Source organism: Lepisosteus oculatus, chromosome 3 (genome assembly GCF_040954835.1).
Source record: "Lepisosteus oculatus isolate fLepOcu1 chromosome 3, fLepOcu1.hap2, whole genome shotgun sequence".
In the NCBI taxonomy this organism is placed as follows: domain Eukaryota; kingdom Metazoa; phylum Chordata; class Actinopteri; order Semionotiformes; family Lepisosteidae; genus Lepisosteus; species Lepisosteus oculatus.
The window spans coordinates 43,466,454-43,491,231 of NC_090698.1; the positions used below are offsets into that span (position 1 = coordinate 43,466,454).

General features: G+C 36.5%; 1 protein-coding gene across 1 annotated transcript; it reads left to right on the forward strand.

Moving 5' to 3' along the window:
- The first annotated feature begins 1,913 nt into the window (after positions 1–1,913).
- On the forward strand, positions 1,914–24,389 carry LOC107079634 (ankyrin repeat domain-containing protein 31-like). The gene is made up of 13 exons (XM_069187192.1): positions 1,914–2,096; positions 2,433–5,202; positions 5,618–5,806; positions 6,360–6,502; positions 9,275–9,327; positions 11,509–11,671; positions 15,847–15,950; positions 16,530–16,638; positions 16,739–16,835; positions 18,183–19,110; positions 20,352–20,492; positions 21,771–21,891; positions 23,952–24,389. The coding sequence occupies exons 6-13, from the start codon at positions 11,566–11,568 to the stop codon at positions 24,089–24,091; spliced, it is 1,746 nt and encodes a 581-aa protein (XP_069043293.1). The 5' UTR covers positions 1,914–2,096; positions 2,433–5,202; positions 5,618–5,806; positions 6,360–6,502; positions 9,275–9,327; positions 11,509–11,565; the 3' UTR covers positions 24,092–24,389.
- The last annotated feature ends 389 nt before the right edge of the window (positions 24,390–24,778 follow it).

The following is a 24,778-nucleotide window of genomic DNA, read 5'->3' on the forward strand; positions in this document are numbered from 1 at the left end:
AAGACTATTAGAAAAATATGTATGTGAATAATGTTTCCAGTAAACAGAAGGCAAACCATTGAATTACTTTGCAAATGGGGTGCACAGTATACTTTCCTGTTGCTTAGGAAGGTGCCAGTCCATGAATTATACTTAAAACAGAAGTTTCCATGGCCTAGTTTTATTTATGATTGCATTTTGTACAGAGGGAAACTTGCTATGGTTTAAGCTAAATAAGTCATTCATGTGAATCTCAAAACCTATAAATCAGATAGAATATGAGTTAAATCCCAAATTCAAGGTAGTATGGTGAATAAACAATATGAAAATCAAAGCAGTAAGTTAAAAAATTATTTTTTTATTGGCCAGTTGGTAGTTTAAGATATTCTGTTGAGAGGCATTTTTCACAATACAAATGTTTCATGTACAGAATATATTTATTTCTTTTGCTTTCTTACTTTAATTTGGAATATTTTTGGGCTGCTTTCCTTGGTTTTCTGATTGTAAGCAGTGTCCATGGACAAACTCCTTTAAATCAGAGCCCCCTTTTTGATTAAACAGTTCCTGAAAAGCACCATACTGTATGTGTGGTTCTATAGAACCGTTTGTGTTTAACTGTTTTTAAGTACATTGATTTGTCATATTTACTTTTAATGATTAGTGCTTTTTGTACTTTTGTCATTGTTGTTTTCTTCCAAAGCTATTTTAAAATCTTCTTACATGTTTTCCCTTGACCCTTATTAATCTTATTAATGTTTAAATATTAGCTGAAATTTAAAATGATTTTTTTCTGAATGAAGATGCCAGTGACTGCATCTCCACGGCCCTTTAGCTTCCTCTCTTTTATAAAACGTTTTTTTTTCTGTGTTTAAAAGTGCCAGTAGCTTTCACCTCATTACGATTTGAAAGATGAATCTGAAGTTTGGTTTCCTGCTCCCTTGACTTCCAGAGAGCCTCTGTTTGTCTGAAGTCTTTACCATATTTATTTGTGTTTTCTTTGTGACATGTTGGCCAGGTTAGCATCTCTATTTCATCCCCATGTGTACATGTACCCTCTATTCCAGGATGCAGTCCCACCTTGTGCCATTAAGCTTCTAGCATTTTGCTTTCACGTTTCCATTACTTTTACCAGAAAGAATGGTTCTTATATCAGATACTTTTCTTGTTTAACACTCATCACGGTTCACCTTTGAAAGCTTACATGTTCTTCGTCTGTTTTTCTTTTTCAAGCTAGGTTCAATAACATAGGTTTGTGGGTTGTCATACAGTTGAAACCAGTTGTTTTTTTGCTCATGACCATATTGTATAAATTTCATCGGAATGTTGTTCATTTAGAACACTGTTCCTCATTCACCAGATTTCAGTAGTTGGTTTAATATGAAGTCACAATAAAAAAAAACGAATAAGAGAGAAGGGGTTTAATTCAATTAGAATGGGAAGCTTGTGTTGTAAGTCAGAACACCCTGAATTACTTGGAAACAATTGCGTGTTCCTTACAGTTTATGACTCATCTCTCAAAGCACTAACAAAAGCAGGAAATAAGTTTCTCAACCACATGATACACATCTGGTTAATGGTGTTTGGGGCATTATGCATTTTAATCTTCATTTTTTATTGTACTTAAATCCTTCAAGAGCAGTGGTACCCCAAAATGTGTTTTTTGTGTTGTTTCTGGTTTGGATTTTTCATACCTCATCATATCTATCATACCTTTGATTAGCTATTTTTGCCAAAAATATAGTATTAATGATTTGCCTGGATGTTTCTAGGAATGCCAATCTTACAAATGTATGCTTGTTATAAAGCCAAGGAGGTAAACCAGATGTTTACAGTAGACACAGAAAATGTATGGCCAGTGATTCGACAGTCATCTTTAAATTTTGTTTACCTCTTCTACAAATAATATGGAATTTTCCTCACTCCTCTAAAGATATTTTGACAGAGGTCTAATTTTCACACTTTTGTCTGCAACAGGACACACAGCACTGCACGAAGCATGCAGGCAAGGCTGCACAGAGGTGATCGAAGAACTGCTGAGAGTAGGAGCAGATGTGGATGTAAGAGGGCAGAATGGAGAGCTGCCCCTTCACTCTGCTGTATCTGGGTCTCACTATGAGGTTTTTTGTTTTCTTATTACCTGCCTTAAAACTCTATGCTGTAGTTTCACAGTACTGTAAATCAGAAGAGCAACATCAATCTATCTTAATAGTTTAGGCCAAGTAGAAATATTGTAGAAAGACTGGGGGGTGGCTTCCTTTAATCTGCTAAAAGGAGGCCTGTGTTCTGAGGGATATGCATCTACTGTATCTCGGATGTTGTAGTACTACACTGATTTCTCTTTCTTTAAATATCTAGGAGTAAGAACATTTTTCTTTTGATGCACATACTTGTTCAACCAGTGATCTTTTTTCTTTGTATTTTAAGTTTTCAAACACCTGTTTTTATTCTTCTAGGCTGTAAGACTACTTCTTCAGTTTGGTGCTAACCCATATGAAAAAGACATGTTTGGTGAAAGTTCCCTTGACAAAGCTACAGATGGCAGAATCAGAGAAATGCTTCTGTTATATTATGCAGAAGGGACTTCACAGGTAGAAAGTAAAAAGCAAGATTTGGTTGCATCAAGTTTTGCCAGCATGCTGGGATCTAAAGACTCAATGAATCCAAGAAGGCAGAAGAAAAGCACAGGAGAAAGGAATAAGAATGAAAATGAAAACACTTCATGTAAATTGGTAAATGAAACAACTGAAACAGGAAAATCAGAGACTGGAATACTGGGGCACTTAAAATGTGCAGCACTAATGCAGACTGCAGCACAAGGTAGTGGAGAGGAGCTGGATAAATGGATGAAAACATCAAATCTAAGCCAAAATACAGCTTTTACCTCAGAGGACAGTAACACAAATGAACCATGTAACTCTTCCACACAGGAATTACCAATGGCACTAAATTCATATAACTTTGAGTCCTTCACACAAGAAGTAACTTTTGAAGCTGCAGATTTTGGAAAGCAAAATAAAAAGATTAAAAAAGCAGAAGATCCCTTTATAGGAGTGTATGAAGAATGCAGAGCTGAAGATAGTGTTAAACAGATCCCAGAACCACAGAGGGAATTAAATCTTGCATTCAGCAGGGAATATCACTATGATGAATTGCAAAAGAAAAGTACTGTTGCTCTGACTCCAGAAGTTGATGGATACCAGGAATCAATACAAAACAGTTGCCCATGTGCTCCTTCAAACAGTACAGGCAGCTATGAAAAGAAGGATGATGTACATGTAAATGATTGTTCTTCTCTCATTCCCAAGACTGATGGTCAATTTTCTGCACAAACCTGCAACAGAAATGAAAATAGTGCTGCCGTGCTTCCAGATGTTGAGGCTACAGCCAAATATCCTAAAACAAACAACAATTTAAGCTGTGACACTGGTGTTGAAATTGCGAGATCAAACGAAGCTGGTTGTACTCAGTATGAGCCATCAAGTGGCGTTGAAGACGATTGTGGTGAATGTAGTATGTCATTGCTTGCTCCTCGAATCACTCTTATCAAGAAGCTGGCGGTTAAACGGAGCCTTTCTGATCTGAAGGATAGGACTGACAGAATGCAGATTTTCCTCTCAAGAGATAAGGAGTCAACGACAGTTTTATCTCAAAGTAATAGTAGAACAATCTCATTGCTTTTGGAAGACAAAATCAGTTCTGATAGTGGTTTTCCGAGTTTGCATCCCTTCATAAGTAGTGATTTCAGTAATAAGTGTGTCTTGAGCAAACCTGATATGGTGTCAAACTTTATAGGGAAGAGCAACAAAACTCTTTCTTTTTCCTCTGAATCCCTGCAGATGTGCTCTCGTTATAAAGATTTTGAGACTAGTAACGGCATGACAAATATTGAGGAAGATGGACCAAATGAGAAAAATAGCAATGATGTAACTGTACTCAAGACTGTTAGCAAGGAACTCGTCGAGGATGATAACACAATTCTAACAACAATAACAGAAGCGACATCTTCAAGTGAAGTATTGGATGTAGAAAACAAGCAGAGTCGGAAACAAGAGAAGAATTTTCACGGTCATACCACTTGCACTTACTTCGAAGACTTTCAGGCAGCCTCCGAGATCTCAGACTGTGATTCTCAACCAACTCTTAGTCTGTACAATGCAAATAGCAGGAGAATAGATCAGATAAATGAAGAAGACAGGGATTCGGCTGCATATACTTTTTTGAGTACTGATTCAATGGCATTACAGAATTCAGGAACAAACGTATCTAACAATAAAGACCTAGGGGAAGGGATAGAAATGAAAATAAAAGAACTGCCAAAACTCTATGAAGTCGGTGAAGAAAAGTCTTGCATTATGAATATCAATACCTCTGATGTTGGCAGCTCAGAATCTTGTAGTCTAAAATGTAGTGAAACTGGAAAGGTGGTAATGAAAGAAGACTCCAGTAATGATGGGGTTAAATATAGGGCTTTGTCACAATGTGCTGAAGAATCTATTCACCACAAAAGCAGCAATAATTATCCCATAACCTCAAAAAGCTCTGTAGTCACAGTGCTAACTTCGATGTCATTAGGAAATAATGTCCTAGAAAAAAACAATGACATTCCTCTGCAAGATCCAACCAGGTCTGAAATACATCATGAAAACAGTTCATGTGATTCAGATATCACATTGATTTCAGAATTTAGCTGTGCAGATGTGGAGAATTATGATGCAAATGAAAAAATAGAAAAGACCAAAAATGACACATGTGCCGCTTTCCATCGTGTGACGAGTCCATTCTCTTGTGATGCTGTTAGCACAGAAACAGTTATTGCTCAGCAAGGCAGGGGAGAAAAAGGGAATAATCCGCAGAAAAAGGGAATAAACAGTAAAGACAACGGGTCACCCTTGACCACAATTAAAAGTTCCTCTGACAGCTCTGCTGCTTCAGAATATAGTAATGGGATTTCAAATGAAACACATAATCTGAAGCAGAATGATGAAAGTAATTCTGAAAACACTGACGGTACAGTGCATCTCTCCAATATTAACAACCAAGGCAGCTGTACAGTACAATCTGACTGCACGTATGTAAATGGGAAAGAATCTGAAAACCAGACCCAGCAAATTAAAGATGGACCAAGAAAACCACATTCCATAAATTCTAACCAACCCTGTGAATTTCATCCTGCCCCATTCTTGCAAGAGAATGTGGTAAAGGAAGACAGTGCTTCCTGTTCAGGTAATCACATCGGACTCACAGTGCATACCCACTTTAAATTTTTGTTTCATTCACAGCAACTCATCCAGTGAATGTTTTGATTTGTGTGAGTGGTTTTCTTTTTCAGCCGTAAAATGTTCCTTGAAGAGGAATTTGTCCAGTAGTACAATAACTTAAAAGCTCATGCTGTGGATTAAGTTGGGAAATTTGGGTTTAGTAGGTATTATGTTGGAACAAACATACATAAACCATATAAAATAAAATTAAAATAGCATCTTTAAATATTCAATAGTGACTAGTTTAGTAATAGTGGAGCCACTGCTTCATCAGTCTGCCCTGTCTAGAGTAGCTCTGTTGTCATGCTTGACCTTAATATATTTTGCATAAGGTTGTGAAGGCAAAGAACTGAATTTTTGTGCATTTTCTCTTATTAAAGAATCAAGAACAAGTAAACAATTAAGAGCTCCATTTCCTGTGCGGAGAGTAAATATTCCTATTCGAAATCTAAACAAGAGAAACTCTCAAGGAGAAACACGGCTACACTTGGCTGCCAAGAAGGGAGACCTGTGTCTTGTTCAGTCTCTGATACAGGCTGGCATAAAGGTCAACCAAGCAGATTATGCAGGTTAGTCTGGATGTTTATTTTCCTAGAGCATTTATTCAGCACATTCTGAACTAGAAACATTTCTATCTGGAAAAACCATAACATTAATAACTTTTGCATGATGTTAAGCAGGTACAGCTCTGTGTAATGAAATAACACTTTTTTAACATGTATATGAACATCACTGTATACATTTCTACATGTGTATATAAGCCTCACTGAAAGTACTGCCTTTATCCCCTCCATGGGACCCAAACAAATCTTAGTCTACCCAGACATTGGAAATGGGTTGATAAATTGTGTATTGTAAAGAAATAAAAATCTGTCTAGACCACACGAAATCAAAGTATGGTTGGAAAAGATTCTGGTTTCTGCACTTTTTTGTCCCCGATTAAATCTGTTAAAATGTACAATTTTGGAAATTAAGGGCCCTTTTTACATATTTTATTAGTAGAACCTTAAAATACAAGGATAAATATCACACGCAATGTAAACCATATTTTCTTAAGTAAGTGATAGAGGTTTTGAATCTCCCTGACATTCCTGCATTAATCATTTTCTTTTTAAATATTAGGGTGGACAGCACTTCATGAAGCAAGTGTCAGAGGACATAGAGATGTAATGAAGGAGCTGTTAGAAGCTGGAGCCGATGTTAACAGCAGAGGCCTGGAGGGAGTTACACCTATTCATGATGCAGTCAGCTCTGGTCATTACAAGGTACTCAACAGCCGCAGCGTTTAGGTCCTTGGATCACAGGAGTCGCTTACACATTTCCAACACCGGGTTTCATCGCACTACCTATCTGGGCCATCTAATACCTTCAGTTATTACTAGCTAATGTGTAAGTCCCCTGTGCTTTAAAAAAAGAGAGCAGGTTAGCAGTTGTGACATCATGACTGGTTGTCCTAACTTGTTTTAAACTTTCATCCAAAGCGCTGTCTGTTCTCAGTTATAAAAGCACTTCACCTTAGTTTCAATTTGGGTCCTCTGGTTTCGATTTCACTGTTTTTTTAAGCACTGAAAAAGCAAAGGATGATTTTTTTTTTTAATTACGAAGACTTTATGCCCGAGCCTGGTAAAATATATTTTATTTAAGACCATGTTACACACTATATAGGAATAAAATATCAGTGGGAACACTGATGTGTGCAAAAAGTGCAAAAGGCCACTGTTAGTGATATTTTATGATCTGTTAAATGAAGTCATCTAATGTAAAACAAAACATGAAATACCCTAATCCCCAAAGGACCATATGTACCTCACATTTAGCAAATTCTTCTCCTGATCTTTGGAAATCAGGGGCTATAAGACTTATTGGATTGTGGCTCTACAAAACCAGGGATGGACACACCGATTTAACCGCTGAGCCCCGTTCTATCACAATTTGTTTTTTGTCTGTTTGTTTTTCACTTTACAAATGCAAAGTCTTTTGTTTGGTGTGAAATGTAAGCATGATCTAGTTTCCATATTGAAGTTTACTTTGGCTGTGTTGATAGTGATATTTATACAACTATTCATCTGTGTATGAAAACATGTCTGACTTTTACTTGATTGTTCATTTATTTGTTCTTGGGCTTGTGGTGGTGGCTTAAGGTGGGAAACTACAGGTTTGTACTGCACATTTGCTTGGGTGAAGGATGCAGGCAAATGGTAGGCTTTGGGGTGTTAGTATAAGGACTTAGATGAGTGTTGTTTAATATTGACAGGCTTTGGTTTAGAAAGGAACACAGAGACAGTGTAGGAAGATGGCATGATACTGGGTAATGGCAGTATAATATCCATCCATTTTCTGGCTGCTTGATCCAATACAGGATCACAGGGAGGGGAGTGTCTGTTCCGACAAGCAATGGGCACAAGGCGGGATACACCCTGGCCAGGATGCCAGTCCATCTCAGGGCACACACAAACACCGACACGCACTCACTCACACCAGGGACGGTTTTCCCAGAAGCCAGTTAACCTACCAGTATGTTTTGGGACTGTGGGAGGAAATCAGAGCACCCAGATTAAACCCACTCAAACACAGGGAGAACTTACGAAATCCACACAGAGAGCACCCCAGGAGCTGAACCCAGAGCCCCTGGACTGCGAGACAGCAATGGGTACCAATGCGCCACTGGGCTGCCCAGCAGTAGAACATGCTAACACTGTATTTGAATTTGGACAGTTGGCTCTCACGGGTCACTGTTTTCAGGTCTCTTTTTGAGAGCTGTGGTTTTCAGTGTATTTACATTGTTTTATTTTTTTACATTGTATTAATGTACAATTTAATGTATTAAATACATTATTTAATACATTGTTTTATCTTTTTGTAATAACATAACCTATATAAAGGCCTCCTCTGGTTTCACCCACTGGCTGCTCTGAAGCCCTGTACCTTCAGCTCCTGGTGTCCCAGTGGCAGATAGAGAAAACGCTCATGTCTCCTCCTGTCTGGCCTACACCCACTGCCCTGCCCCATGGGTAAACATGATAGAACTGAGCTTTTATTTCTAAAGACTTGAGCTTTTGTTAGTTACTTTTGTAAACAACTTGTTGTAATGCAGTAATATGTCAGTTTAACCGAAAGTTAAGGTTCTTATCAGTTGTGAATGATTAATACATCAGTTGTGACATTAGTTGAACAAAACATGATTTTAGTTGAATGTGAAGCACAAAATTGAATTGATTTTCTTACCATTTAGATGATATTCCAATTCTTAAGTAAATTGGGAGAATTATACTCATTTATTTTAATGCGTCTTTGAATATAACTAAGACATTTAAATTGATTTAGTGTTATCGATGAATCAAATAAGCTTTGTGTTTTCAGTTTAAGTTTGAATTATTTTAAACTTGAATGATTCTGTATTTTTACCAAGTATGATACAGAGTACCTAGAAACAATGAGGTGAATGAACTGTTTGGGACAATGTTAAATTGGATGCAGATTAAGGTACCATAAATGTCATTCATAGATTTTGCAAATATGATTAAGACAAATAACATTTAGAGTCATGTTTCTTTCCCTGACTGATTGCATGCCAAAATCTAATTCAGTGCACGGTTTATCGGTTACAAAGAAAATGTGTTTGCAGTTTCAAATGGGCCCCATCAGATAATAATCCAATTTCATACATGTTAAAGTGTTAAGGCATATATTTCGTGATTTGGGCAAACTGCTGAGAATCTCAAGTGGGCTCTAATGGCAATGCAGGATGGACCCTTTAACTTGGACATTTTGAAATTGAATCCAAGATGGGATATTCTTTTACACACTAACCCATTTTTCTCTGTATTATAAGCATGTAGAACTTATATTTCGAACCAAAAAGTGTTTGGAGATCATATATGTGATTTATGATCACATGTACAGCCAGAAGTTGACATGCACTTAGAGTAAATTCCATTAGGAGGCCATCTGATGGATTGTGTGGCTACTTGGACAGGAACCTTCAATGCTTTAATCCTTCTGGTACACGTCAAGATGTATGTGTTTTATATTTGCAGAAAGGGGTCATGACATAGGCCAGAGGGTGCCCTGCCCTTTATCCAAAATTCAGGTAAATCCTACTCTTTGTGCTTTTGTTTTACGAAAGGAATACCTCCCCTTTTTGAGTTTATTATTGAATAAATCTTTCAATCTTTGAAAAAGAGCCTGATAAAGATTTTAGCCTCACAAGCCAACACTACATCTGCAAGCAAGCAGGCATTATGAAGAGTAAGGTTGCTCTGCTATGGAAATCTTGCCCAGTTCAACAACGTGTGCTGAAATAAAGTGTGCATTTAAAAGTGTTTAAAGCTTCTTAAAAAGATTTGTTCAGCCTCATTCATCACCAGTAACATAGGTAATTAATTTTGCAATTAATAGTACTTTTTCATACACAAGATGGTGCAGTGGTTAGTATTTCTGTCTCACAAAGCTGAGGCCCTGGGTATAATTCCAAACCTGTGTACTGTGTGCTGTATCTGTGTGTAAGTTGTATGTTCTCCTTGTGTTTGTGTGGGTTTTCGCCGGGTGCTCTGGTTTCCTCCCACAGTCCATAAACATACTGGTAGGTTAATTGGCTTCTGGGAATATTGCCCCTGTTGTGAGTGTGTGTCTATGTGTCTGTCTACGGTGTGATGGACTGACGTCCCATCCAGAGTGTATCCCACCTGCCCGTTGCTTGCTGGGATAGACTTCAGCTCCTCCATGACCCTGAAATGGAAGAAGCAGTTAGAAAATGGGTGGATGCAATTTTTAAAAGACTTTTCTGTAAAAAGGAAAATAGGGAATTGTAGTCCTGTCATTTGTTATGATTACACAGAAGGTAACAGAGTAGATTTCTAGTTCTATATTCAATAACTAAAGTTCTGTGCAAGGTATAATATTTTATATAAACTGTTTGAGTATGTAGTTTTTATCTGTTGTCTTTGCTATTTAAGATGATTTTATACATGTTGTTATACATATATAGTATATTCAGCTTATGCCTTTGGGCTCTTATCTAGATAACTACTGTAGCATATATCCTCTCTAAAACTTTCCCCAAGTTTGATTACTGACTATCTGTTGTTACTAGCTATTGTTTCAATAAACAATTTTGAAGATTAGGCTGCCACCAATATCAATGTTGCGTTTAAAGAAAAATATAGTATTATCTTCTATATCATTATGTCCAGTTCGATCATGTCAGTAAAGTGTATAATCGCACCCCTTTTTAGGTCATAGAAGGACCTGGGTTTCAAAACAGAATTAAGTAGCACTGTAACACTTTGCAGTATGAACTATTATTCACCACTGTAATAAAATAAATCATTATTGTTGCTGGATTATTATTTTCAGTCTAAAATTTGAGGTTGAAATGAGATGAAATGTCTAAACTTTAGGAACACAAGATTAGAAATAAAAAAATAATTATAATGAATAGAAATTACTACATATTAAATATATAACATTTATATATTAAATATTAAATTAAATAGAAATTAATAATTAGAACACATTAGAAAAACTTACACATCATTTCAGATACATTTTTCCATAAAATAATACCCACAAACATTGATCATTTACAGTAGTTGGGTAAAAACCTTTAAATTAGTTTTTAAAACGTTGGTATTTTATATGGTCGGGTGTCTGATTCTCTCAGGATTTAATTAAGTAGGCCCAGTATCCTGTTTTACAGACTGGATCCTATTTTGTTCATTGCCCAGATGAGCTAAGATGGCACTTGAAAGATGTTGCAGTGAAAGTGAATGGCAGACATCTAAGACTATTGTCTTGTGTACAGTTAGGCTACATACTGTAATAGTGTTAAGCATTGGTATCTCTTTTGAATTGCTGTAGTGAATGTTAAAATGACATACAAAATACAGTATGACTATGAGGTGCACCTCTGAATTGTGAATTCAGGTAAGACTGAGATCTATGAAGTGGACAATAGCGCTGAGGACTTCATGTGATCTTTTCCTGCATGTGCACTTAGTATTTTTACCTGTATAATATTTTAAACTTAACTCATAACTTTAAACCTGGATGCTTACTGAAACACAGAACTTTTTAAACACATCTATGTTTCGGAATTCACAGCCTTAAGTGATTAAGGCGGAAATGTTTGCATGGCTGTTTTACTTTGTCTTTGGTAATAACTATAATTATGAACTGTTCTCCTTCCCTTTAATGTGTAAGGTCTGCTGGCCTAGAAGTTGCATACTTTGAGGATTTTTTGTCTTTTTTTTAATCCATCTTTCTTCTTCAGGCAGTCAAGCTTCTTTTACAATATGGTGCTAACCCTCATATCAAAAATGTTTTTGGAATGAGTGCCTTGGACTCCGTTTCTGACGGAAGTATGAAAGAACTGCTTTTAACTTCTTATCAATCTTCTGTAGTCTCTGATAAGAAGTCTCCTCAATCAGTAACAGGTATTTTGATTTTTTAATTTGTAATCACTTAATATTTAACTCAATATTATTGCAGTATTTTAAAATCATACTTCTCAATGATCACATTTTAAATCAGAATTTATTTCTACTATAAACATGCTTTAAACACATTTTAGCATATATCATAGATTGTGTATATTGAATACTGCTGAAAGATTAGGAAACAACAATTCATTTTGTAGACAGCTCATTAAGATATGGTTTTAAAAATGTATTCCAGTATAAATATTTTAATGTAATAAATATTATCATGTTCAAATAGAAATACATTTAGGAAGCTATTGCTGTCACACATTCTGTACATTTTAGAAAAATATAACTTCTACTTTCTGAATAAATATGTACAGTGATTTAAAACCATGAAATAAACGTCAGGAGCATTTATAAACTTCAGAAATTAAACATCGAAATAAGACATTTACATGTATAGTATATTTACAAGTATCATGGTTCCAAAGTCAGATATATCAGAAGACAAACATGGTAAATCCTTGAGAATGAAACTAAAAAAGTTAATGGTATCCATAAATGGTGCTTGGTGCACTTTTAGATTTCATCAAGTATTTGTAGCAAAGAATGGAAACAAAATTACTGAAGAAAATGACACAACCTTAGAAACAATATCCGAAGGTTGCAAGTTTGAGGGATACAAGGAAAAGCATTCAAGCCTTCCAAAATGTATTGAATGAAACATGGCTACCAGACCCACCATTGCAGTTTGCCCTTGAATGAAAAGAGTTGAACTACACTATAGAGCTCCTGCAGTGAAACCATTTCAGAGCTCTTGGAATCAAGGAAAGCATTTTGAATTTGCATCGGATGGGGAGAATCATTGGGTCAGCATGCCAAGATGTTCCTTTTTGACAAGGCTCCCTCTTTTGCCTCCCCCATAATTCGAAATTCCAGCCCACCATTCTACCAAATACTCTGTTGCCTCTCAGGCATAAAAGGCAACTAGGAAGAAAGAGATGGCAACCCCTCATCACATTTTGAATTGGGAGGAGCTGGTGTGAAAGGTTGAGTGAGTTTTCACTTCCCACAGTGGCACTATTCACTGCATGGTAACTCAAAGGCTGGTCTAGGCCTGTTTCTAGGCCTGATCAATGAAGCAATGCATGATCTCAGAGAGGTCTTACATCAGTGGACTAAAAAATGATAGTGACTATGTTCAGACGGTAGACAAATGTCAAACTAACCTTGAGGACAAATCACGTTCATTCTGCTGCCTTGCCTGAGGAGCTGGAGGTTAGTAATTCTTTCTAGAATAAAAGATGCTTCTTCATTGGATCCCAGGTCTGTCCTTCTCCCTGTTGAAATTGACAGATCTCAGCACTTCAGTGGGCACTCTCCCACGTAATCTGATAAACCCCACATGCTGAACCTCAAACTGCTCCCTTATACTGAGAGACAGGCCATTTTAAGAAATCCCAGCTGCTGGAAGTCACCTCCACTTCTATGTGGAGTAATCTCAGACATCAGCAGTCATACGCAAAGCTTTCTCCAAGCTCAGGTCCAGGATCCATGAAGAACATGTTAATTTCCTCATTCACTCAGCAACATTAAGAGTCCCATATGGAGGTTGAAGAACTGTTTGGCTGCCACACAAGAGGATCCTGCTTCTGTTAAGTTCCTCTTCTGATTTTGTATTGTGATTAAGATTGGTTATGCAACAGAGAGGCTTTTTTGCTGGCTTGTTTTTATACTGCTCTCCTTTGTCTACTGCTAATGTGTAATGCTTTGCTTTAGATATGCCATAACATTCCCGTCTGTTTTGTGAGTTGGGAGAAATGGAGGAGAGAGTTTTTTTTATTTTTGAAAACAGGTCTAGCGGATAAAAAATGCTTTTATTTCAGTTTCTGCCCCAGTGATTTCTGACACAGGTTTCTTTACTTCACTGACCTCTCTGAACATAGCGTAATTATTGGCACTGATATAAATACTTTATTTAATCCAGCTCTTGTAGACTTTGTGTGCAGCAGGGCTCCTCCGAGAGTACTTAATTGTGCCTCGGTCTCGTCAATGCTTGGCAGGTCTAACCCATCTGCCACATAAATTGTTCTCTAGAACTGATTTTAATTTTCACATCAAAATCCCTTCCTTTTACGTGTACATTTTAATAATAGTTCTTTCAGATCAAGAGTATCTAATACTTTCTGATATTCAGAATAAAGCTGCAAGACAGTGATTCAGAATTACTCAGTTGAAGAATTAATCCTTCTGACTCACTCTCTATACTTGACCAATTGCTTTCTTTTAACTGTGACTCAGTGAGCATTCCTTGCTTTTTATTGTTTGCAATAAAAGGTTTCTTCAAGAATACTACGATAGTATTTGCTTGTTTACTTCCATGTGAAAATTAAAAAAACACAATCTAAATTTACATTCCTTCAATACACACTTGAGATCTGTCTCTGAAACAGTATAATTATGTATTACTGGAAAAGAACTCAGTCTGTTGACCCATAGAGTTCCTTGTACATACAGTAGGTATATTGTGGGATTAATGTTTTCATGATCAAAGCCTGAGCCATCTTCTGTCTTTGAGTTTGCACAGTAATGAAGGCTTGACAAGTATTTGCTCTATTAAGGCCTTGATAGCTAATCAGCTCTTAACAAATAACAATTCAGCTTTAATCAATATTAAATTCAGCTGCCATGTCTCTAGGAGAGTGAATCAGGGTGCCCTGGAGACCATAACCAAAACAGATCCCTCTGATTTTTTCATGCATTTTGTGATCAGCTGGGACCTTATGAATTGAGGTCAATACCTCAGTTATTTCATTACTGCAGAAGAATGAGAAGGACACCTCTTTATGTACTATGTACTGTACTTTATGTACCCCTATCCCTAATAAATGTAGATGCTGACATTTTTTTTCCTGTTAGCATTATAATACCCTACAATGCATTTCAATTTATGTTGACAGTATCCTAATTCTTTTTGAAGATATTGCTTGATCATTTACTTTCCTAACCTGTCTTTTAATGATTTTAGCATGTTTTCAAGATGCAGTATAAAAATTACTAGCTGGTTGCCTGATGCCTTTAAATACTAAACAGGCAAATATAATCTTGCCTGTACATTTACCTGATGTTGATGTTGTCTCTATTTTGGGGGAAGGTTTCTTGATCTCTGTGTACTATTTTGGAGGAAAATTTACCTTCTCCAGTATTTCTTTTGCTGAACAATGATTTAACACTAGAATTATGTGTGTGGCAGAAACAGATTTTGTTGGCTGGCTTTACTACTGCTAAGAGGTTGGTTGTCCTGCCCTGAGTAGTTCCTTTTTCATTCTTTATATAGATAACATCATTATCTCCATTATTCCAGTTCATGGCTCAAAGAACCTGGATAGGGATTATTGCTTAGAGGTAAAAACAGGGGTTGTTACCAGCAAGAAAAGGTTTTGGGGATGGTGGAATTGAAAACATGGTGTATTCTTTTTATGTTTTTTTATTTATTCCCAAACAAATTACCAAAGAAGTCTGGAAGAAAAAGATTTGTGCATCCATAAGCATGATGGAGCATTTTAGACTGGAATAAAGTTCCCTTGTCAGATCTGAGATTTTCAGATGTGCTGTAATGGAAGAAAAGAAATTTAACAAATGAAGAGAACCGCATTAATAAATGGAAATTCAGTATTTCGCTCAATGAATAATTACTGTACAAGCAAATGTTGTTGTACTGTGTGGGTAATGGTTGATGTGTTAAAGTTTGAGCCAAAGCAAGTTAGCATAATTGTACACAATTACCTGTTTACAGATTGAAATTGGAGATCTTAATCTATTCAAACCACACTGGGATAGGAACCCCCCAAAAAAGTAGTAAGAGAAGGCCTGAAAACATGGATGAATTTTGAAATGTTAAGACCTTTAGGACAGTGTTGTAATATACAAGTAACCCCTTTAAAATATGTGTCCAGCAAAGAAATTGAAGGAAAGTTAAGAAAGTTCTAATTCGACCAATGTTGTTTGTTCTTCATTATCCTTTATATATAGCTTTTTAAAATAAGATACTAAAAACTACAATTCTGTGTGTCCAAACCTTTGAGTATTATCAATAAATGTTTTATGTATATGGTGTATATATATATTTGTGGGCTGAACAGGGACTCCGGTTTTGACTGAATCTTTTGCTTTTTTATTTGAGAAAGAGCCCAAAAAGAGAAGAAAGCCCAATGTCAAATGTTTCTGTTGTGAAACTGAAGAAAAATCCAGTGCTGTTCTGTGTAAAAAGAATGGGAAGAACCCCAGCAATGTAGGTACTAAATGTGCGCTTGTATGAACAGTAGAAACAGTAAAAAAAAAGTAGTTTAACATTCATAGTTGTGAAGTTTACTGTAAAGTTCACAGCTGAATCTTTTCACAGTGTGGTGAGTATAGCTTTTAAAGACGATGATTTCTCCTGCATAAACTTCAAACTAAGTGATGTACAGTGCAGTGAACATCAAAATCACTTTTAAAGAAAAGTAAATCAGTTGAATACAGAATGTCAGGTAGATTGATAACGGTCAGCAACTTTTCAAGTGATTCATACTCATTCAGCCATCCTAGCTGCTGTGTTATAGTTTTCCTGTTGTGCTTTGAAGAATGGATGTAACTACAGTATTTATTGTTGTCAGCAAACAAATAAATGATGGATCTGAAAGCTAATATTGTGTCTGTACACTGTGGGATTTTTCCTTACTGTTTTGTAATTGTCTTTAACATTATTTCATCAGCAGAATTCTAAAGGCTTTCCTTATTGGGAGGCATCTTGACAGATTTAGCATAGCAGATTTAGTCTGTAAGTTTATGTATGAATATCAACACTTAATGTTTTTTTTTACTTTCACAGGCTAAATCCATTACTGCACTCCTGGATGACTTGGAAAAAAAGCTAAATGAAATATCACACAGGGAACTAAAGCAAGTAGATGATGCAGGTGAAGGGTTTAACACTTTAGGTACACTTGTCTTAATTAAATGCATTTCCAATATAAGGCAGATACCTAGTCTATAGTCTTGAAATATACAGTAGGTAACCTTTTAATTTTCTTTCTGCAGCTAAATTTGAGAAAGCATTTTCACACATTCAGGCAACGCTTAATGAAGTTCTTATCAAGCAAAAAGCAGAAAAGGATGATCTTGCCAAAAAGCACAGGTAAAGTAATATTCTTGATCTAAATATGGATGCATTCAGGGGAATCCCATTGGATTTGGTTGACCAGCAATTGATAGATTGAGTCTTTTCCTGCTCTGCTTTATGAAGTTCTCTACTGTGGTGGAGAAAATGCTTTTTAAAATATAATAAGAACATTTTTTATGTATTCACTCTGTGGTATTTTCATGTGAATCTCAGACTAAATTGGGTTCCTTTTAGATCAAATTAAATGTCATTCTCATTTAGAAACCAAATATATTTTTTATACTAAAAATATTAATAAATAACAAATATATATATATCCTTTGTCCCTCAGTGTAGTACTATGCCCTTCCTGTTATTCCTGTTAATCTGCCATACCAATTGCACTGTACGGCTGCCAGTCTTTACATATTCATGTTTTGTGTATGTTCAGTGAAAAAACATAATCCAAATGAATGTGACGAAGATAAAACTATCTAATGTATGGTTCTTCTAGTTTGATGAAAAACTTTTTACATTTAAGAGTGTCACCTGAAGTACTTCAGGAGAACATTTGATAAACATTTTACCCGAATGCCATATTTGCTATACATCAAGCGTTTTTTTAATATTGTGGTTTGCTGCTCAAAGCCATGCAGAACTCTCCCATTCTCACACTGGAAGGGCTCATAACACATTATCAGAGTTCACACAGAGTTCTACCCTACGTCAGAGGAGCTGCACCATTTCCTTTCAGCCACACCATTAACTGTTTTATATTGTGTCTTGTGACTGTCTTCCTTTTTTGACTACAAATACTCACTTGCACAAGAATGCATTCAGCCTTTCTGTGAAAACTGGATGTAAACTAAAAAAAGGGCAGTGCTCAAATGTACTGTACATTAATTTGACATTTACTTCATTTAATGTCACTTTAATCTTGTTCCTGGGGAGAAAACCATGCTCGTTAAATGATTTAAATAAATAATTGGGGTAAGAGTTTATAAGAATTCAGAATTGATATTGTATTAAATTTGGTGGGGCACTGGTAAACAGACATGTGTCCTGAAAGCTTTAATGTAATTTGAAACAGTTAAAAATCTATCCAAACAATCCACCCTGGCAAGCAACGTGCATCAGATAGAAAACACCCAGGGCAGGACGCCAATCCATCACTGGGCACACACACACCATAGTCATTTTTTACCAGAAACTGGTTAACCTACCAGTATGTACCAGTATGCCAGTAAGCAGCAATGCTAATCACTGCAACACCATGCTGCCCTAATTGCACAATTTAACACAATCTAAAATTATTTTGTAGAGTGTGTGTACTGTAAACAATACACCAAGAGTTGTGTATTTTCAAATTTTGTATTTTTGCAGAGTAACATCAGATTCTTCCAGGCAAAGGATTTTAAAAGACCAACTAACTTCCCTGGCCTCCAGACAGAAAAGGCTTCTGGAAATCCTACAGAAACATCAGGGCCTTAAACAGAGTATGGAAACTGAAAAAAACAGCCTTTTGACACAGCAGGACACGCAGCAGAGGAAGAAAAGCAGCTCATGGACAGAAATAAACTTCTGCACAAACACAACAGAACAGCAAGAGATTGTATCTCTGGGTGGAGACTCAGAGGAAACTCCCTCTACAAACTCCCCACCCTGTTGGGATGTGCACACCAAACATGACCTCAATTATCCACCTCCTGGTGCCTCAGAAACCAAACCAGCTGGTACAACTGCTCCAACACATATTCTCTTTCTTTGTGACGGTGCCACTGGAAATGCTAATAAGACATCCATCTTGCCGGGCATGGCATCAGCCCATGGTCACCCTCGGACTTCTGGAGGGTCTGTCGTTTTTTTAATGCAGTCTCAGAACTGTGTCCCCACCCAGGATTCTCTGACGTTACCATCGAAACAACATGATAAGGAGAGGGCACAAGGCACCAGACCAAAAAACATAGGTCCTTGCAATTCCCAGATGGCTTTACAAGTGTCTCCTGATTTGCCACCGACCAATTCGTCTACTTTAAAGGTCAAGAAAGGCACAGGAGCTCAAGGGGGCGTGACTAAGATATATTCAAGCAAAGGCAATGATTCAGTGAAGCTTCCATTAACCCAAAGTCAGCAAACCACCACTCCATCTTTTACTAGGGTCACTCAGACGAGTGTTTCAAAGCCAGAAGTTAAGAATGCACGGCTTCAACAAGAAGGCACTAAAGACTGTAATGAAAGGAGCCAGTTTATTAGACTCATCCAATGTGGAGTCATTAAGCCTGGAGAAGATGTGTTACAGGTTAAACTTAAGGTACTGTAATTACTGTCTTGAAGTTCCAACGTGGATGTGCTTTTTCATTTTTCATGTTCTATAAACAGTCATGAGATATATAATATAAACAAAGGTCTCTGATGGGTGAATTATTACACAGTTAATTTATAAGAAGGGAGTTGTCTATTTTAAACCACCATTTTAATCTCTTGTTGATTTTTTAGTAATGTGTCACAAAATTATTCTTATTTCATTTTGTTTCATTTTAGGATCTTAACTTCATAACGTGTGACTATTAACAAGAAATGCATTAGTCATGATGTTAATGGTCTGGGGAACAATGTTCTTCTTGTTACAAAAGTGTAATAAGGAAGTATGAAAGAATTTTCCTGTCTAGCAGCAACATTGAAGCCACACCTGCCCCCTGTCCTGTTTAAGCCACCATCCCAACCTGTCTAATCAGACTAACAAAAGTTAGAAGAAACCCCTCACCCCAAGAAGTGGTGCTGAACTCTGTTTCTCTTTTTATAAATTATCCAGGGTATGTCATATTGGTTAATAGAAACGTATCCTGGAAACAGGGGCTTTGCTTTGACTGGATTAAAATTATTTTGAACTTAATTTGATTAAAATGTTGTACATACCAAATTTTCACAGATTTAGAGATTTTATACAACGTACTTTTATAGAATTGAAATGTTTTTAGAGACATACAGTGATTGTCGTTTTATTTATACACATCACAATATTTATTACTCTGTACCTTACATCCAGCACATTGTATGAATGCCTTTAGATAACGTGCATCCACGTTTAAAAACCTTACACCTTACAGTTGCAACAGTTACACTGTTGGGATTATTTATAAAATAAATAAATGTATGCTGTATATCTTAAAATGTTAAAAAGAAAAGTTTCTGTGTAAGACATTACAATACAAAGAGGCTTCAAAGTGGTTCAGCTAGGAAACATTCAAAAGCACAGTGGTTTAGGCTCGGCTCTTGTGGCATTGCTGGTTAGAATCTGGACTTTATGACCATTATTCATCCAACGTACTTGTAAGCACACAACTGACAGAACACTCTGCCTTTGCCATCCTTAACAGTTCACAGTTTTAATGTCATTTTCATTTGTATCTACTGATGTACAATAAATAAACATTTTTGTTGTGTACATTTTGATATTAGTGCATTGGATTAAGTTTTAAAGTAAATATTTCATAGTTCACATTAAATAACGAATGGATCTAAAAAAAAACTGTGATTGTCTTTGTGTTTAAGGGTTCATGTTATAAGGCTTCCCTGAAACATGATGCCAGCATTAATGATGGGAAGGGACGCATCTTTCACAATCCAACACAGTGGATTGGAGCAATTCTGGGGAGCGGTACTCCTGTCAACTCGTCGTTTACATGGAATATGGTAAACCGAAGACATTGCACATTTTAGGAGTCTTCTAATTATGCAGAGTAATGAAGAAATAGTACTGTAACAGATTCACAATAGTGTCAAATGACACAGCTACCTTAACTTTCACTGTCTACTGGGCCTGTCTGCACAAACCTGTTATTAACTTATCTACATTTCCTGTTTAACACAGAGCTACATTTAAATCCCGCAAGTTAAAGTATTTTTGAGTTTTGGATTAAACAGAGCTTAATATTGTAGTGCATGGTTATTTTTTAAACTTGAACACACCTGTCTGAGAGAACCAACTTACAGTAAATGTCTTTAACTGTTTCAACGGGAGACCAGGAATAAATTAACTGAGAATAGTGAAGAAGGTTGAACTTATTTTAGATCTACAGAGATTCTGGCAGGAATGCTTTGAGACCCCTCAGAGGGGGTTGCACCCTGTGATTACTGGCGAAACTGGCAGTTCCACTTCCAGTTTCCCTCAGATCCCCTCCAGAACCAACAGGGGCTTCTTGGTCCAGCTTCTAGAGTGTGTCCCTGCCACATTTCCCGTGGAAAAACAGAAACCACTTCAGTATTATTTTCACTCTTTTCTGTGTTTCCCCGTCACTGCATTCTAAATAATAAAAGATTGAGAGGTCATAGAATTCTGTCTCATGTTAGAAGAAACCACAAGGGCTCAGAATTGGTTTAAAAGCAGGCAAATAAAAAAAATAATAACCAGAAACATACATAATATATAATTGTGGTTGCAGGCTTTGGGAATAATGCTTTTAAATAATGTTTTAATTGGATAATTGGCTTGGCTGCTGAAACTTTAATAAGCAAATTGAGCAACAATGAGGCCAGAAGCATCACAGGAAGTCACTCCCATATGAAACCACTCTCACAACAAACCAGCTCTTCTGCGTTTGACACCTTTTGCAAGATGTGAATACGCGTGCAGTGTGCGTGCCCTGTTATCTTAAAATGTTTAGGACATCAAACACAATAAATGTGACTCTTGAATAAAAGCTACTCAAGATAAGTATCACAAGTGTTCATTCAAATTAACACAGTATCTGAAAATGTCAATAAAAAGCTGTGTTACCACAGCCTTTATAATGTGTTTTACATTATGTAGTATAACCAAAAACTCACTGTGTATTCGTGGTATTCACTGTTTTCTTATACTGAAAAAGTGAAGCATTTATGTTTGTATTTGTAAGTACTGTAGTGCATATTATACTTCAAATAATGCAACAGTGTTCTGTAATGATTTTAATTTTTTATTTATTTTTACAGGTAACATACAAGGCAAACACATTAGCAAGTTATTTGAATAAACTTGATCCAACAGAAAAGGGCTCTGGGGTATCACACCCTAATTTCATCCCCCCTCCGTCCCCTAATGGGGCCTCCAGAGGTCAGTATTTAATGTTCTGTATGCTAAGAGTTGATCTAATAGTTTACAGGGTCAGTTGCTGTATAACTTTACAAGACCTTCCCTGGAAAATGCCAAAAGGAATTGGAAGGAAAATTAAAGTAACCTGCACACATTTTATGCAGAAGCAGTCAGCAGCCTTTTACTTTCTCGGACTCTCCAACCAGTGACCTCTAGTAATCTATAGGGATTGGGCTGGACAGCTACTGTACACTTTGCCCACAAAACTGAACACTCTTGCAAAAGTCTTTCATGGCATCATGCCCATGAACTCTCCCCATCCATTATAAAAGTTGAGCCTGACGCATTTCTGTTGGTTTTCCACAGTCGTACCATTTGCTCCCCAAGGTTTCCAGTAAACTATGCTTTATGACACATGATCTTGGTTTAGCTGATTTCACTACACTTTACCACAGTAGGCCTTTACAAGGAATGTTAATGGATATGATAGACAATTGCTTTTTAAGAAAATGGTACTGTGTACTCTCTATGGAAAAACAAGAAGAAACATTAACATTTATTTTTATTTGGAAGTGTAATATTTTGTAATAAATGCTGCTTAAAGGCTAGGAGGAAGCAGATTATGTCGAGAACATAAAAAGCTGTAATAATAATGTTTCTTTATTAGCCCTATACAATTTCTTGCATTAGGAATTCATCTTTTCACATACCCCAGCTTTTCTCCATGGAGACACAGACACACAGATAGGGAGAGAAGCTTGGGGTCAGAGTGCAGGGTCAGCCATTGTACGGCACCCCTGGAGCAGTTGGGGTTAAGGGCCTTGCTCAGGGGCCCAATGGAGTAGGATTCCTCTGCCGGCCGTGGGATTTGAACAGGCAACCTTCCAGTCACAGGCGCAGATCCGTAGCCACAGAGCCACCTCTCCGCCCCAGCGGAGCTAACAAGAGCAAGTAGTCATGTGGCCCGTCTAGCTCATTTGCTTGCTAGTAACCAGTTGATCCAGGAATCCCATCTTCCTGTGTCCTGAAATAATCCAAAGTATCACCTTTGTTGCATAGCCCAACGATGCTTTGTCTAAAAGATGGTCTCATGTTTTCAGTTTTAAACACATCTGTCTGTAGTTTTCACTTTTCTCTTCTGATTCACGTTTCACTCTTCATTATGATGATGACCAGTGGGTAGACTTGGTCATTTCCTTTAAAGCTTTTTAATACTTACAGTCAATCAGGTTTTCTTGTCATCTTATATGTTTGAGACTAAGAAGACTAACTTCTTGTTGCTTATCGGTGTAGGAAATTCCTTTAAGAATGGGAAAGTATCTGGCTTAATTCCAGAGTAATTGTAATTGTTATTGTGCTTGTAATGTTGTGACTAAAATTGTACACAGTACGGTAAAGGAGGTCTTATTAGTGCATTGTACAAGTGTTACATAATATCCATTGATTTAAATATTGATTTAAATTCTGCACATTTAACTATACATCTAAACTTTTTTAATCTTATTTACCCACATTAGAAGGGAGAACATTTGTCCACATAAACACCTATGATCTCAGTTTGGATTGTTGCATTTGTGTGTGGGTGGAGAGGGGAATAGTTATGTACGTTTGTCTATATAACCTTTCTAGTTAAACAACGAGTTCTTCTTTACCTGTTCATCCTGTTGAGCGGGGGTGGTCTATTCAACCTGCAGGACACTTTGCCCTTAAATAATAATAATAATAATAATCTCCTGATTCTGAATTATATGTTCTGTTGTAACCTGCTGCATTATAGCATAGAACCACATTTCAAAATGGATGTCTTTATTTGCACACTGTATTCTTAGTTTCCACTAAGGCACTGAGATTATTTTTGCTCATTTCCTGATGAAAGGAAGGAAATACTTAGGCTGCTTCTTCAAAATGGACATGGTTTTGTTGAAAGTGAGCATCTCTGAAAGTGCCGATGCATTGTTGGTATTTTAGTAATTTAAATACTTGTCTGCCTGGAAGTGGTGAATGAATACTTTGTTTTGCAGTATAAGAGGAAGTAAAAATGGTTAGGTTATTTAAAGTAAAACTTGTTTCCCTTACCACAGAAACAACATTGCAGGCCAAAATCAACAGTATCATGGAACTCAACAGGATACTTTTAATAAGTAATGATGAATTCATGCCCTGCCGCATTATGGACCATCACTGGAATATTGTTTCAGAATCTGATGACTGGGCATCCTAAAATCTTGTCTTGGGACGCCTAGTTGGCAGCTTGTTTAAGTTTTTCAGTTTAGAACAGTGTCAGGGCTTTGTTCACATCAACATGTTTTACATTACTGTAGTTTCAAGTATGAATCAACATGAGATGCATTTGATATCGTATTTCATTGAATATTGTTTCAATTAACTATAACGTCTAAAAAAGCCAAAATGTTTTTTGTATTTAATTTTTCCATATGCTGGCAGTTTTTGGATGTACTTTGTTAGATAATATTGTGTAATTTCGTGTTGTGTTCCCGTTTACTTTCAAAATATTTTAAATAAACCTACTTTTACTTATTGTGAATAAAATGGTCATGCAGTGTTTTTCATTCTTAATCCATAAAAAGCTTAACTCAAAAGTGTAGGAGATGATTACTTAAGAATATATCACAGCAAATATGAATTCGAATAGTTTAATGTGAGATTAGAATTGATGTTAAAATAGTGAAATTTCAATTTCTTTCTCATTTTAAGAATCGCATGAAAGTTCCATAATAACAAGTTGGTTCAGTATTTCCTCACATTTATTTGCAATGAATGTGTCCTACAATGCATTTATATTTACTGATGTTACCAAGGCACTCACAAAAACTATAGTGGTGATGTTTGTAAGTGAGTTATTGGCTAAAATCAGGAAATATCAATTTTAATTTTAAAAATGACTTGC

Excerpts from the sequence above, each read along its gene's own strand:
- LOC107079634 (XM_069187192.1), top strand. The coding sequence starts at position 11,566 with ATGAGTGCCTTGGACTCCGTTTCTGACGGAAGTATGAAAGAACTGCTT. Across the intron at positions 15,951-16,529 it reads ATGGGAAGAACCCCAGCAAT|GCTAAATCCATTACTGCACT; the intron begins GTAGGTACTAAA and ends TTACTTTCACAG. Across the intron at positions 16,639-16,738 it reads TGAAGGGTTTAACACTTTAG|CTAAATTTGAGAAAGCATTT; the intron begins GTACACTTGTCT and ends TTCTTTCTGCAG.